Source organism: Cajanus cajan, chromosome 6 (assembly GCF_000230855.2).
Source record: "Cajanus cajan strain Asha chromosome 6, NIPB_CcT2T_4, whole genome shotgun sequence".
NCBI classification, from domain to species: Eukaryota; Viridiplantae; Streptophyta; class Magnoliopsida; order Fabales; family Fabaceae; genus Cajanus; species Cajanus cajan.
Window position 1 is genome coordinate 6,827,675 of NC_138522.1, and position 12,968 is coordinate 6,840,642.

General features: G+C 35.3%; 2 protein-coding genes across 5 annotated transcripts; both read left to right on the plus strand.

Moving 5' to 3' along the window:
* Positions 1 to 2,375: 2,375 nt before the first annotated feature.
* On the plus strand, positions 2,376 to 7,138 carry WNK3 (WNK family serine/threonine-protein kinase 3). 4 transcript variants are annotated; one of them, XM_020355850.3, is made up of 9 exons: positions 2,376 to 2,534; positions 2,635 to 2,733; positions 2,933 to 2,970; positions 3,180 to 3,407; positions 3,490 to 3,713; positions 3,818 to 3,975; positions 5,237 to 5,417; positions 5,491 to 5,622; positions 5,726 to 7,138. In XM_020355850.3, exons 2-9 carry the CDS (start codon positions 2,650 to 2,652, stop codon positions 6,475 to 6,477), a joined length of 1,797 nt encoding a protein of 598 aa, XP_020211439.1. In that variant the 5' UTR covers positions 2,376 to 2,534; positions 2,635 to 2,649; the 3' UTR covers positions 6,478 to 7,138. The 4 variants fall into 4 exon arrangements, with proteins under 4 accessions (XP_020211439.1, XP_020211441.1, XP_020211440.1 ...); XM_020355852.3 differs by having other exon boundaries at positions 5,512 to 5,622; XM_020355851.3 differs by having other exon boundaries at positions 2,378 to 2,534; positions 2,639 to 2,733.
* A 4,007-nt stretch (positions 7,139 to 11,145) lies between these two features.
* On the plus strand, positions 11,146 to 12,931 carry LOC109796185 (elongation factor Tu, chloroplastic). The gene has a single exon (XM_020355853.3). It carries the CDS (start codon positions 11,343 to 11,345, stop codon positions 12,783 to 12,785), a length of 1,443 nt encoding a protein of 480 aa, XP_020211442.2. The 5' UTR covers positions 11,146 to 11,342; the 3' UTR covers positions 12,786 to 12,931.
* The last annotated feature ends 37 nt before the right edge of the window (positions 12,932 to 12,968 follow it).

A 12,968-nucleotide genomic window follows, 5' to 3' on the forward strand; every position in this document is an offset into this window, starting at 1 on the left:
AGTGAAGATCTTAAGATACCATTCACTATAGCTTTCTAATCCACCTCGATGACAACACTCTGAATCACAAGTTCTACTAACCAATGCAATACTCAGAGAAGACCCCATGCCTCAGCCTCAATCGGATCTCAAATATCACTCATAAGAACGGTTTTTACTTTGAGAAAGTGTACATGCTCATTATGAATTATCATACCAGCTCTAAATAAATTATTTTCTTTAAATATTGTTGCATCACCATTACATTTAAGTAGGCCTGTTGGAGGTGCCATATATCATCCATTGGTGTAAAGGACAAGGTGTCTCTTGATTAACATGGCTGAAATTTCTTCTTGTTGTACATTGTAAAGCTGAATTATCAAACACATTTGATCAACCAAGTCATTTTTACTCCTCCAAATTGCCCAAAGAATAATGGCCAAATTACTTCAAACAAAGAAAGTAGAAGCTCTGAAACACCCTCCACACTTCTACATGGTCACAAATTAAATGTCACATTTAAGAAGAAACTCACATATTTTTTTGCGTGTTCACAACTTAAAAATGTGTCATTCATTTTCCGTAAGTGAATTGCAAAACCCACATAAAGTTGGACATGTAACACACACACACACACACAAAAAATCCTTTAGCTCCACGAGATATTAAACACTTGAAACACGTTAATATATAATAAGGTCCAACCAGATTTTGGAGAGTCATACATTTTTATTCGAACATTTTTCCTCTTTACGCTCCTAAATTTTTGTTTACACATATATAACGCGAATTACTAATTTTTATGAAGGAAAATAATTCAATTTGACTAGTTAGTTAAGAATCTAATATATTAGGATTATTGTTTCAAAGTATACCATTTTTGGTTTTTACTAATTGTGAAATAGTGGATTTTATTTTTAGTTTATGGTTTTACGTTCCTACAGAAAATAACAATTTCTATTTTTAGTATTTATTGTCATGACAAAGACCAAGAAAAACAAGTGACGATGAAAATTTCACAGATTAAAAGCTCAAAAACAGAAAAACACTGTATTTATGGGATGCAAAATATATTGAAGGTTGAGTTGAATATGCACTTGTTAAATATGATCCTAACTAATTCAATTGGGTTAATATATATTCAATTTGATATAAAAAAATTGTGAAGCCAACTTAACCCAAAAGATTTTTTTAAGGTTAAGTCAAGTTAGTTGAATCAAGTTTACCAATAATAATAATAATAATAATAAATATATAAATTAAAAATTTTGAGAGAAAGTTTATATTCTATTTGAAAAGTAAGAATTATTCTACAAAGCATATGTGCTATTTTCATTTTATTTTTGTAGTAAATATTACACTTTTTTTTTAATACAATTATGTTGAGTCAAGCATGTGTACCCAACCAACCTAATCAACCGGGTTAGTACAAATTAAACTTGATCAAAAATCATAAACTCAACACATTATTTTTTTTTTCTTGGGTCATATTGGGTTTAAGTGGGTCAGGTATACTCATAACCACTTGTATATGTACACACTTAAAATAAGATATTGTGAGCGTGTATGCCAAGTCCCAAGTCCATAATCCAACCTAACCAAAAGGTAATTTGAGCGAACATTTAGAAAAGCTTACAGAAACCTTATTTGAATTTATAAAAACGACTCATGATTCTCATAAGGTTTTTTTTTTAAAGCTTATTTCAATATAACTTATCAAGATAAGTTCTTTAATCTAATATGTTTTATGATCAAACTTTTGACATTAGCTCTACGTTTATTACACACGATAAATGTATGAGTTTTATAAATTACTAGTAGAAATAAAAATACTCTATTAGAATTATATGTGTGGGTATTTAAGTTCATATAGAATTATTAAGAGTAAAATAAGTAGAGGAAGATATTGTGCACCGGGGGCTATACACATCTAAACAAAGGATAAGATACACATGTCTCCACATTGATAAGATATTGTTCACTTTGGACATATCCTTCACGATTTTGTTTTTAGATACCACCTAAAAAGCCTCTTAATTAATGGAGACAATTGTAATATATAAACTTATGTCTATCCTCATATTTGAATGATGTAAGATTTTATTTGCATCATAACAAAAGATATACAAACTTTAGTTATTAACTATCAATTTTGAAATATTGCATGAAACATGTTCAAACACAACAAAAATAAAATATTATCTATAACATATAAATGTATTTTTAATATAATTTATTTCCAATGGGCTGAGTCATTTTGGTCAAGAAAGTCCAAAGAAAAGGAATGTAGGCAAGTCCAAACCCACCAATAACAAAAAAAAAAAATAGAGTAGCCAACTAACTTGTCTTGGACGCCATAAAAGATAGTATTTGACTTGCTTGGCCTAGGATAATAATAACACGTTAGTTGCGTCTCGTGGCGCCTACACAGCTCCTCGTTGAACAATAAGAAAATCCTAAGAAATCAAAGCGACAACCAAAACCCACCGTTTTAATGGAAACCATTTGAATTCAAGCATTGACCCTTGACCCTGCCAGGAAGGACAACCCCCTTGGTACTGCTGCAACGTTCTTTCATCCTTTTCTTCCCAATTGCTATATCAATAATTTTCATTCCTTTTTTCTCTTCCTAATCCACCATTTCGTTCTTCCTAGCTAGGGTTTCCTACAATGCCGCAGGATTCCTCCGAGCCGGACCTCGACGATCCCGACATCGAGTTCGTCGAGGTTGATCCAACCGGTCGCTATGGTCGGGTTAGTTTTGTGTCCTTCTCTTCAATTATTGTTGTTCAGCGTTTCAGCTTTCAAATTAAACGCTCAATGTCGATTCTTCATGCGTTCCGTTACGCCCTTTTCTTTACCTCGTTGCTTAATTTTATTAATTGTTGATTGGTTTTTGCAATGTATTGTAAATCGGTTCGGTTTATCTGATTTTGTTTGCTGGATTCTGCAGTACAAGGAAGTTTTAGGGAAAGGGGCTTTCAAGAAAGTGTATCCTTTTTATTGTAAAACGCTTAGTCGATAAATATATATTTTTTTATAAAGAATAGTAATAAATAATTTTTTGTTGTTGTTATGTCTAAAGCTTAAGCTTTAACGATCTTACATTCTTACGCTTTATGCTGGCCAGCTAATATGTATAGGTAACGGATTCGTTTTGGGGGATTTTTTTTTTTTTGCTCCTTAACATGGCAATGTAGATATCGAGGGTTTGATGAGTTGGAAGGGATTGAAGTGGCTTGGAATCAGATTAAGGTGGCGGATCTGTTGCGTAACTCTGAAGATTTGGAGCGACTTTATTCAGAGGTTCATTTGCTCAAGACTTTGAAGCATAAGAATATAATTAAGTTTTACAATTCATGGGTTGATGCCAGTAATGAGAACATCAACTTCATTACCGAAATTTTCACCTCAGGAACGTTGCGCCAGTGAGTCTCTTTTGCCTAGGTGTTCGGTTTTATTTGCAAATTTGGTGGGTTTTTGTGTTTAAGTTTTAGTTTCTTAATTTAGATACCGGAAGAAACATAAGCATGTTGATTTGAGAGCTTTGAAGAAATGGTCTAGGCAGATTTTGGAAGGCCTTTTTTATCTTCATAGTCATAATCCACCTGTTATTCACCGGGACCTCAAGTGTGACAACATTTTTGTCAATGGGAATCAAGGGGAGGTGAAAATTGGTGATTTAGGATTGGCGGCAATCCTTCAACAGGCAAATTCAGCTCACAGTGTCATTGGTAACATTTCCTGTGAAATTGTTATATTTATTATCCTTTTCTTATGTGGATTACTGTGGGAATCTTGTTACTGAAAGCGCCTGTAATTCTTATTATGAACCTAGGTACCCCTGAGTTCATGGCACCAGAACTTTATGAAGAGGAATACAATGAACTTGTTGACATCTATGCTTTTGGCATGTGCTTGCTTGAATTGGTAACTGTTGAGTACCCTTATGTTGAATGTACCAATGCTGCTCAAATATACAAGAAAGTGACGTGTGTAAGTTAAATGCTTTGTTTTCAAAATGTTGGGACTATTTTGCTTAACATGTGATGAAACAAAGTTATTAGAATTATCCATTTCATCTCAATGTTGATGGATATAGTATTCAATGCGCTATGAAAGCTCTGTAAATGTTTATAGGCTGTTGTGTTTGCCAAACCCTTTGGATGATACAACAATGTATGCTTCAACTTGTTAAGATCATAAGATCACTTCTGCTCTTACTACTGTAACTAAGATGTAACATCATCACATTTCTGTGATTTGAATCTTCTATTCTTCTTGAACTAATCATTAATCAATCATACAGTCCAAATTATAGTTCTTATTAGCCCCATTGCTTGTTTTCACCTGTCAGCTTGTCAAAAGTATGGGATGGTTAACGAGTCTGTGAAGATGTTAATTGTAGTGGGAATTTCATAGAATTTGAATGGGATGGGAGGGGTAAAAAGATAAAACTGGTGAAATTGCGAAGATCAGACTTAAAAACGAAAAAATGAATCCCAGAATATCTGAATTGGTGCTTTTTCTTCTTCTCAAGTTACTGAACCTGAATCTTAACAGGCTTCCAGGGAATGAAAATGCTTGCAACATGCTTTACTATTAGCTAAAATTTATTAGAAATCACAAAATTTTGTGAGTCTCACAGTCTCACTCAGTTTTGTAGTCTCCAATAAAATTTAACCAATAGTAGAAAGTGCGTTAGGAGTGTGTTGCTATCACACCTATCTAGGGAATAATGTTTAACATATCCTCTTCAATAAGAATCATGTAAGGTTTTAGCTTTTCTTATTCATGAAATTGCTTGAGATCTGATCTAGAGTTTTTAAGTGGACTTTAGAAGTGGTTGGATTACATCCTTTTAAGAGTTGTGAAGCTTCTGGGAAAAGAGCATTGTTCAGGAAATTTTTTAACTCAACGCTGAAAAATATTTGTCTGCCTCCATGATCTTATTGATATGCATTGCAGAGAATCAAATAACTGACAGAAGTCTTTGGTTGATTGGTACACCTGGTATTTAGGGGTTTGCTTCGTTCAAGGGAACAGTTCCCACCACTTCTATTTTCCATTTTCACAGATAATTTTAAAAATGTCCAGTTGTTTTCATCTTCCCTTCTCCAAATTAGGAAACTAAGCAAATTTTTTTTTTTTTTTTTTAAATTATTAGTGACAACAGAAAACATTTTCTAAAATCAAATGGGTCCTTATTGTCCTTTATGTTCTTTATGTTTATTATTGCTGTTTCCTTTCCTGGTAGGGAATAAGGCCAGCTTCATTGGCAAAAGTTGCAGATCTTGAAGTTAGAGCATTTATCGAAAAGTGTATTGCTCATGTATCTGAACGGTTGTCTGCGAAGGACCTCTTGATGCATCCCTTCCTTCAGTCAGATAATGATGAAAGTGTAGGTCGATCTTTAAGATCCCATGCCCATCATTCAGGTAAATATACTTGGCATCTAAATTCCTCAATTAACTATCTTATATTGTTTACCGTCTGATGTATCAAATGCAGGAAATAATTGGCATAATCAAGTTACTGGAGAAAATGCTGAGGATAACTTAGCCGAGACAAGGTTCACAGTGGAAGGTCAGAGGAGGGATAATAATACAATATTTTTAAAATTGCGAATTGCAGATTCCTCAGGTCTTCTCTCTCAATTTTCTTTCTTTTTGCTTTTTATTTTTTATCCAAAGAGACTGTCTGTCTCTTTGCTTTTTCATTGGTTCTGATGTTCATTTCCGTGTAGGTCATATTCGAAATATCCATTTTCCTTTTGATATTGAAGCAGACACTTCAACCGCCGTAGCTAGTGAAATGGTTGAGGAGTTGGAACTTACTGATCAAGATGTTACAACTATTGCTAGTATGATTGATTCTGAAATTCAATATCACATTCCTAGTTGGAATGCCAGTGAAACTCCTGTTGACGGTTTTTGTCTAGATTCATGCTGTACCCCTGAAACTAGAGCATTGGCCTCTCCTATGGCACATGATTCCGCAGCTTCTCCTAGCAGTCTTGCATTAGAAATATTACCTTCAGGTCGTAAGTACTGGTCAGACTCACCAAAGGCACTTGGAGCAAACTCTCCATCTCGAAACATTGCTTCATTCTTGTCTCATGAAGTAGATGCAAATGCTGACAAAGGCAGCAGCCCGGGTACAAATGGTGATATTTCAGCTGATGATTGTAGTGCTGAGAAGGAATGTAATGAAACTGCTGATTCCCCTTCTAGTGAGAGAAGTATTACATCAGGAGCATCTGGTGAAAAATCTTCCGAGAAAGAATTATCTGAAAGTTTGGAAGATACTGAAACAGAATACATAAATCAAATTGCAACAAATCTGGAGAATTTGTTGGTTAAACAAAAAATGGAGCTAGATGAACTAAAGAGAAAGCACAAATTAGCTGTTTCAGATCTTCTGAAGGAACTTTCACCAGAAATGTGCCAGAAGGTCCTAAATATATGCAACCTGCAGATGCCTGACGGTGAAATGTAGGGCGAGGGTTGCCCTACATTCATCTAAATGCCCCTTTGCGAGGTTTAGGGTAGTCCTGGGCACTTCTTCGTCATTTAGAAAGCTTATTTATGGAGTGGAATTCTGAAGTTGAGATATCCTTGTTTGTTGTTTGGAACTTACGCACTGTTAATATTTTGGGTTTCATAATTCATGCTCAAGAGAGGGTAATTTTTTAAAGGCACAAGTGTTCTTGGTATTTGATGTCAAGAGGAAATCCAGCTGGGTGATAAAGTCCTAAGAGCTTGAAGGACTCGATGCTGTTGCTGCATTTATCCAAGAAGCATGGGTGATGAAGTGAGAAATTACCTTTGATAAAGGTCATAAGACCGGATTTCATTTTCTATCTGTAAATAGTTTGATACAACTCATTAAACTACAGAAAATGTATACTTGTACATATATCACTGGCTGTCGTTTCAGTATACACGAAGGTCTTCCCAACTAGTATATCTGGGCTTGGAGGTCGACTACTGGTGCATGAAATTGGTTCTCCTCGATAATTTTTCAGTACGCTTCCAAATTATTCTTATAATTTTGGACTTTTGGTATTACTGACTTTGGTTCGGGCCAGTATTTGTAACATTTTAACAGATAAATTTGATTTTAGTTTCTCAAATGTAAAATTAAGTATTTAAGTTTCTGTAATATGTAAAAAAAAAAAAAATCCCATTTTAGTCTATTGATATAAACAATATATCCTGTCTAAAAAGTATCCTTTTATCCTTCATTTTTCCTTTTATTTATTTTTTGATCCATTTAATAAATTACAAAAACGATGAAGATCACACATAAATTTTCATTTTCTACTATATTTGATATAATAGAAAATGGTAGACGTAAGAAAATGCTATTTCTTGTGGTGGATCTAACTGCCAGCAAGTCGACTTAACATGGAGACATGAATCAAATACCCGTCGCAATCAGGGACTATGGAACAACGCTGGAAGAGGGCCACGTGGAAGTTGTGCCTCTCCAATGCTTAAATAAGGATTCGCCTCAAATTATCGGACCAAAATGAGCAAAAGTATGTGGTTAGGCTTCTATATGTACGTGTGAAAATTGGTTTTCATATGTTGAAGTTGTTGACAGTGATGTTTTTTCCTCTTCTTTCCTTATGCCTAGAGATACAAATAAACCCGTAATTTAAGATAATATTTAAAACTATCTTGATTTTGACAGATATATCAAATTGGTATTAAAATCTGATATATCAAATTGGTATTACCCATCCCTATTTCATCCCCATCCCGATTTAATACTCATTCTCAATTTAATTATATTAAAAAAATTTAATATTTTATTATATGTAATTATTTATTATAATGTGAAACATTTATAATTGTTTAATTATTAAGAAGTCTTTTAATTAAAATGAGATAGAAAAACAACCTAATTATAATTATATATAATGAAAAAATAATTTAAAAATATTGTATATTTTTTTTTGGCAAAAAAATAAATAATTTTTAACAGAGATGGAGATGGGAACGAAAGTTATATATCTGACAGGTATACGTACAGGGATGGAGATGAGTTTGAGTCATGGGAACGGAAACAGGTATCATGAAACTCGTACTCAACCCATCCCTACTTATGTCCTCATTTATAAATTCATTTTGATTTATAAAAAAAATTTAAGAAGTGTATAGAAAAGTTAATTCAAACAAATTTTTTGCCATAACTTCTACAATGAGCAAAATTGATATTATAATTTCTGTTATGAATTGTTTATCATTATTTAATTAATTAATAATTAATACTTTAACCGATCTTTATTATATTTAATTTGAAACAACCTCATTGTATGTGTTCAATAATATTTCAAGTAATTTAGAGTATATAAAATATTTCAAAGCAAATTTCGTTTTTCAAATAAAGTCAAAATAAATATTTTTCAATATTTAAAACAAATAATTATATATAAAAAATCATTTATTTTAAAAAATACATTATAATTTAAATTTTTATCAAAAGATGTATCAACATTTTTTGATGAGCAAGTACAACAGGCAAGCAAGAAAAAGTAACATCCCCGTAACATCATATAACAACAAGAAGTTAGTAAGATGGACAATGGTTCCAATATTAAAAGAAATATCATTACTAACACCATATTTTGCACGTGGGTCAACATATGAATTAGCTTCACAAAGTGTGTTACTAGGTAATGCTCCAACGTAATTACAACAACTTCCTAATTGCAATGACCAAAGAAAAGTAAGGATAAAAGGAATCGCTATTGATATGAACTAACTCCTAGATCATGGTAAAATTTGTATCATAGAAAATAATACGATAACCTTCTTTCTAAGCTTTTGTATAAGCATGGAAGAGATAAAACTATTCAATCTTGATACTAGTTAAATTTCCACATGAATAAAAAAACCAATAATGCAGTTCCCCATATGGTATTAAAAAAAATCTCCAAAACTTGCTCTTTCTAAGATATTAAATGACCTACCATCAATATTGATTTTAATTACAGGAGATGCAAGTGATTCCCATTTGACTTGACAACTTTGTTGTTAATGACTTTGATAGTTAAACACATTCACAATATCCATAAAAAAAAAATAAAAAAAAAAAACTTGAATTTGACTAAAGATACACTAAAGGTCCCAAGATTGATCTCGGAATATAGATACATTCCTAACTTTCCATAGAATCTTGATGGTTGTCGCAAAAAAAAAAAAAAAAAACATTTGGTCCTTTGAAATTGTTGATCTACCAATTCTAAACATTTGTTGTATAAAACTTTGAATATTTGTCCAACTTCAAGTGTTGCCAAACAAGATTGAATGAGCATAGTCACAAAGAAGATGACAAATGATCTCCTATTTACCTCTACACTTGCTACAAAAAGCATTAGTAGGCATATGCCTAAAAACACAAAATACATTAGTAGGAAGACTACCGTGATGGGTAAGCCATACAAATGTATAATATTCTTTAGTAATTTTAATCTCTAGATCCAAGACTAGTTCCCTCATTGGAGTAAAGACAATGGACTCTCAATAATAAGCCAATGGAAAGCGAATTTTGAAGAATAAACACCAATAGTAACAAGTCCCCAAATGATCACATCATAAATAATAACATGATTTTGAAGCTATGCATTCACCTCCTCAGGGACAATGGTAACCAACATGTTGAAACACCAAGTACCATCATGAAAAATGTCACACAGGAGGAAGGTAGTGTCTTGAATATTTGCAGAAGGAACTAAGTGACTAAGATAGTCATCTTGTAACCATTTATCATACCAAATAGATATTGCCCCATACCAATTTGAACTTGGAAAACCATCTTGAGATAATCAACTTTAACAATTGAATTTCAAGTACATGAAGCCCCTTCAATAACTGGCACATGAAAGATAACATCCTCCCTCAAGTATTTACTTCCAGAATTTGTACCCACCACTTATGTTTCTCTTAAACATGTGCCAAACATGTTTTCCAAAAAGAGAAATGTTGACGTCTCTAGCTAGACAAATGCCTAACCCTCCACTGGCTTTGGGTAGAGTTATAGTATTCAAATCCATGCAATGACAATGGTCATTCCCCAAAAGAATTTACAGATAGTAGCATCAAGCTTGCCACAAACACCCTCAAGTATCCACAAGTTATGCACAAACAAGTAAGGTAACATCAGATCTCCTTGTCTAAGACTCCTATTAAGCTTAAAACTATCCATCTTCTTCCCATTCCATTTTAAAGACATAGTGGAAGTTGTGCAATTTATGATGAAGGCAATAATCTTTTGAGGGAATCCAAAATCTATGAGAGTGGTTCTTAGAAAGTTCCAATCCACTTATCGTAAGCTTTTTCAAAATCAATTTTGAGCATGACATACTCTTTTTCCCTTTCTTTTTATGTATTTGATGAACAATATTTGACAATTTTTTTACCTAAAAAATACACATATATGTGATAATTAAAGGAATGTTTTAAAATACTTCCTTAAATCACAATAAAAGATATATAAAAATTAATTATATCAATTTATATGCAATTAAAATACAATATTAATTTTATACTATAGTGTTGATTGTTTTCACACAAAAAAAAATCCATTACCATAACAATAAATTAAAAGGATTTAATGTAAGAGTTTGATTTATTTTTTTTATGCATTACAAGTGTAAATATTAATCACTTAGAAACTTTATACTACCTTCATTCCATTCATAATATTTAATGTATTAATTATTTTTAGACTAAAATATTTTTAATTAAAACATTTTCTCTTTATTTGATGGAATAAATTAATATATGCATTTTAATAGATTAGGAGAATAAATAATATTGATTATGAGAGACAAGTAGTATAAAATATACACTCTATTTAATTAAGAGATGGGTGAGTATTAATCAAGAGAGAAAAATAATATAAGGTTCATTTTGAAGAAAAAAAAAACAAAAAACAAGATAAATTTATTATTATCAACTAAATTAATCATTTTTTTATAATATTGATGAATTAGGTATTTGGATGAACAAAAGTAGTATATTTTTTAAAATAATTATTATAAATTCAATAAATTTGTCTCGGGACTAGACAAGAATTATGTAAATATAACCCTTTGAAACCTTGTAAATTATTTTATATAAATCCCTATGGTTTTGACTTGGGTCAGCAGAGGAGAGAGACAGAGAGATGTGAATATGTGATCCTATGCGTCCCTCCAAAGTTGAGGCAGAAAGAGGATAGAACACAACATATGTGAGGCCCTCTTTTATCCAACCACAAACCACCACCCGATAACACAACAACCTTACATAATTTACACTACTCAGAGTAACACTATCCTCTTCTTCTCCATCCCAATCCTCCAACCAACCATGGCAGTTTCTTCAGCCACAGCCACAGCCTCTTCCAAACTCATCCTCTTCCCCCATGCATCATCCTCATCCTCCTCCTCTTCCCTCACCCCTTTCCGCTCCACCACCACCCACAAACTAGCCCCTCTCTCCTCCTCCTTCCTCCACCCCTCCACCGTCCTCCGCCGCACCCCTGCCTCCACCCCCACCCACCGCCGCCCCCTCACCGTCCGCGCCGCCCGCGGCAAGTTCGAGCGCAAGAAGCCCCACGTGAACATCGGCACCATCGGCCACGTGGACCACGGGAAGACGACGCTGACGGCCGCCCTCACGATGGCCCTGGCCGCCCTCGGCAACAGCGCCCCCAAAAAGTACGACGAGATCGACGCCGCCCCGGAGGAGCGGGCGCGCGGCATCACCATCAACACGGCGACCGTGGAGTACGAGACCGAGAACCGGCACTACGCCCACGTGGACTGCCCGGGGCACGCGGACTACGTGAAGAACATGATCACCGGCGCCGCCCAGATGGACGGCGCCATCCTGGTGGTCTCCGGCGCCGACGGGCCCATGCCGCAGACGAAGGAACACATCCTCTTGGCGAAGCAAGTCGGAGTCCCGAACATGGTGGTGTTCCTCAACAAACAAGACCAAGTGGACGACGAGGAGCTTCTCCAATTAGTCGAACTGGAAGTCCGCGAGCTTCTCTCCTCCTACGAATTCCCCGGCGACGACATCCCAATCGTCTCGGGGTCCGCGCTCTTAGCCCTCGAAGCCCTCATGGCAAACCCTAGCATCAAACGCGGCGATAACGAGTGGGTTGACAAAATCTACCAACTCATGGACGAAGTGGACAATTACATCCCTATCCCTCAGCGCCAAACCGATCTCCCCTTCCTCCTGGCCGTGGAGGACGTTTTCTCCATCACCGGGCGTGGCACCGTCGCCACGGGCCGCGTGGAGCGCGGCACGGTTAAAGTGGGCGAGACGGTGGACCTGGTAGGGCTGCGCGAGACGCGGAACACGACCGTGACGGGAGTGGAAATGTTCCAGAAGATTCTGGACGAAGCGATGGCTGGCGATAACGTGGGGCTTCTGCTTCGGGGGGTTCAGAAGGTGGATATTCAGCGAGGGATGGTGTTGGCGAAGCCTGGGACGATTACTCCCCACACCAAGTTCGTTGCCATTGTTTATGTTTTGAAGAAGGAGGAGGGTGGCAGGCACTCCCCCTTCTTCGCTGGGTATAGGCCTCAGTTTTATATGAGGACTACCGATGTGACCGGTAAGGTTACCTCTATCATGAATGATAAGGATGAGGAGTCCAAGATGGTCATGCCTGGTGACCGGGTCAAGATGGTGGTCCAGCTTATCGTCCCTGTCGCCTGTGAACAGGGGATGAGGTTTGCTATTAGAGAAGGAGGCAAGACTGTGGGTGCTGGTGTTATTCAGTCTATTATTGAGTGATATTCATATTCAACCGCTTCCTTCTTTTTTCTTAATTTATTATTTTTTCTCTTCTCTCCTTTCTTTGCCTTTTCTTATACTTTCTACTTTCTACTTTCTAGGATCCTTGGATGGATAATTATATTATTTTTCTGTTGCAAATTCAATGCCTTTCTTACTTCTTCTTCTATTCCATCTGCACTG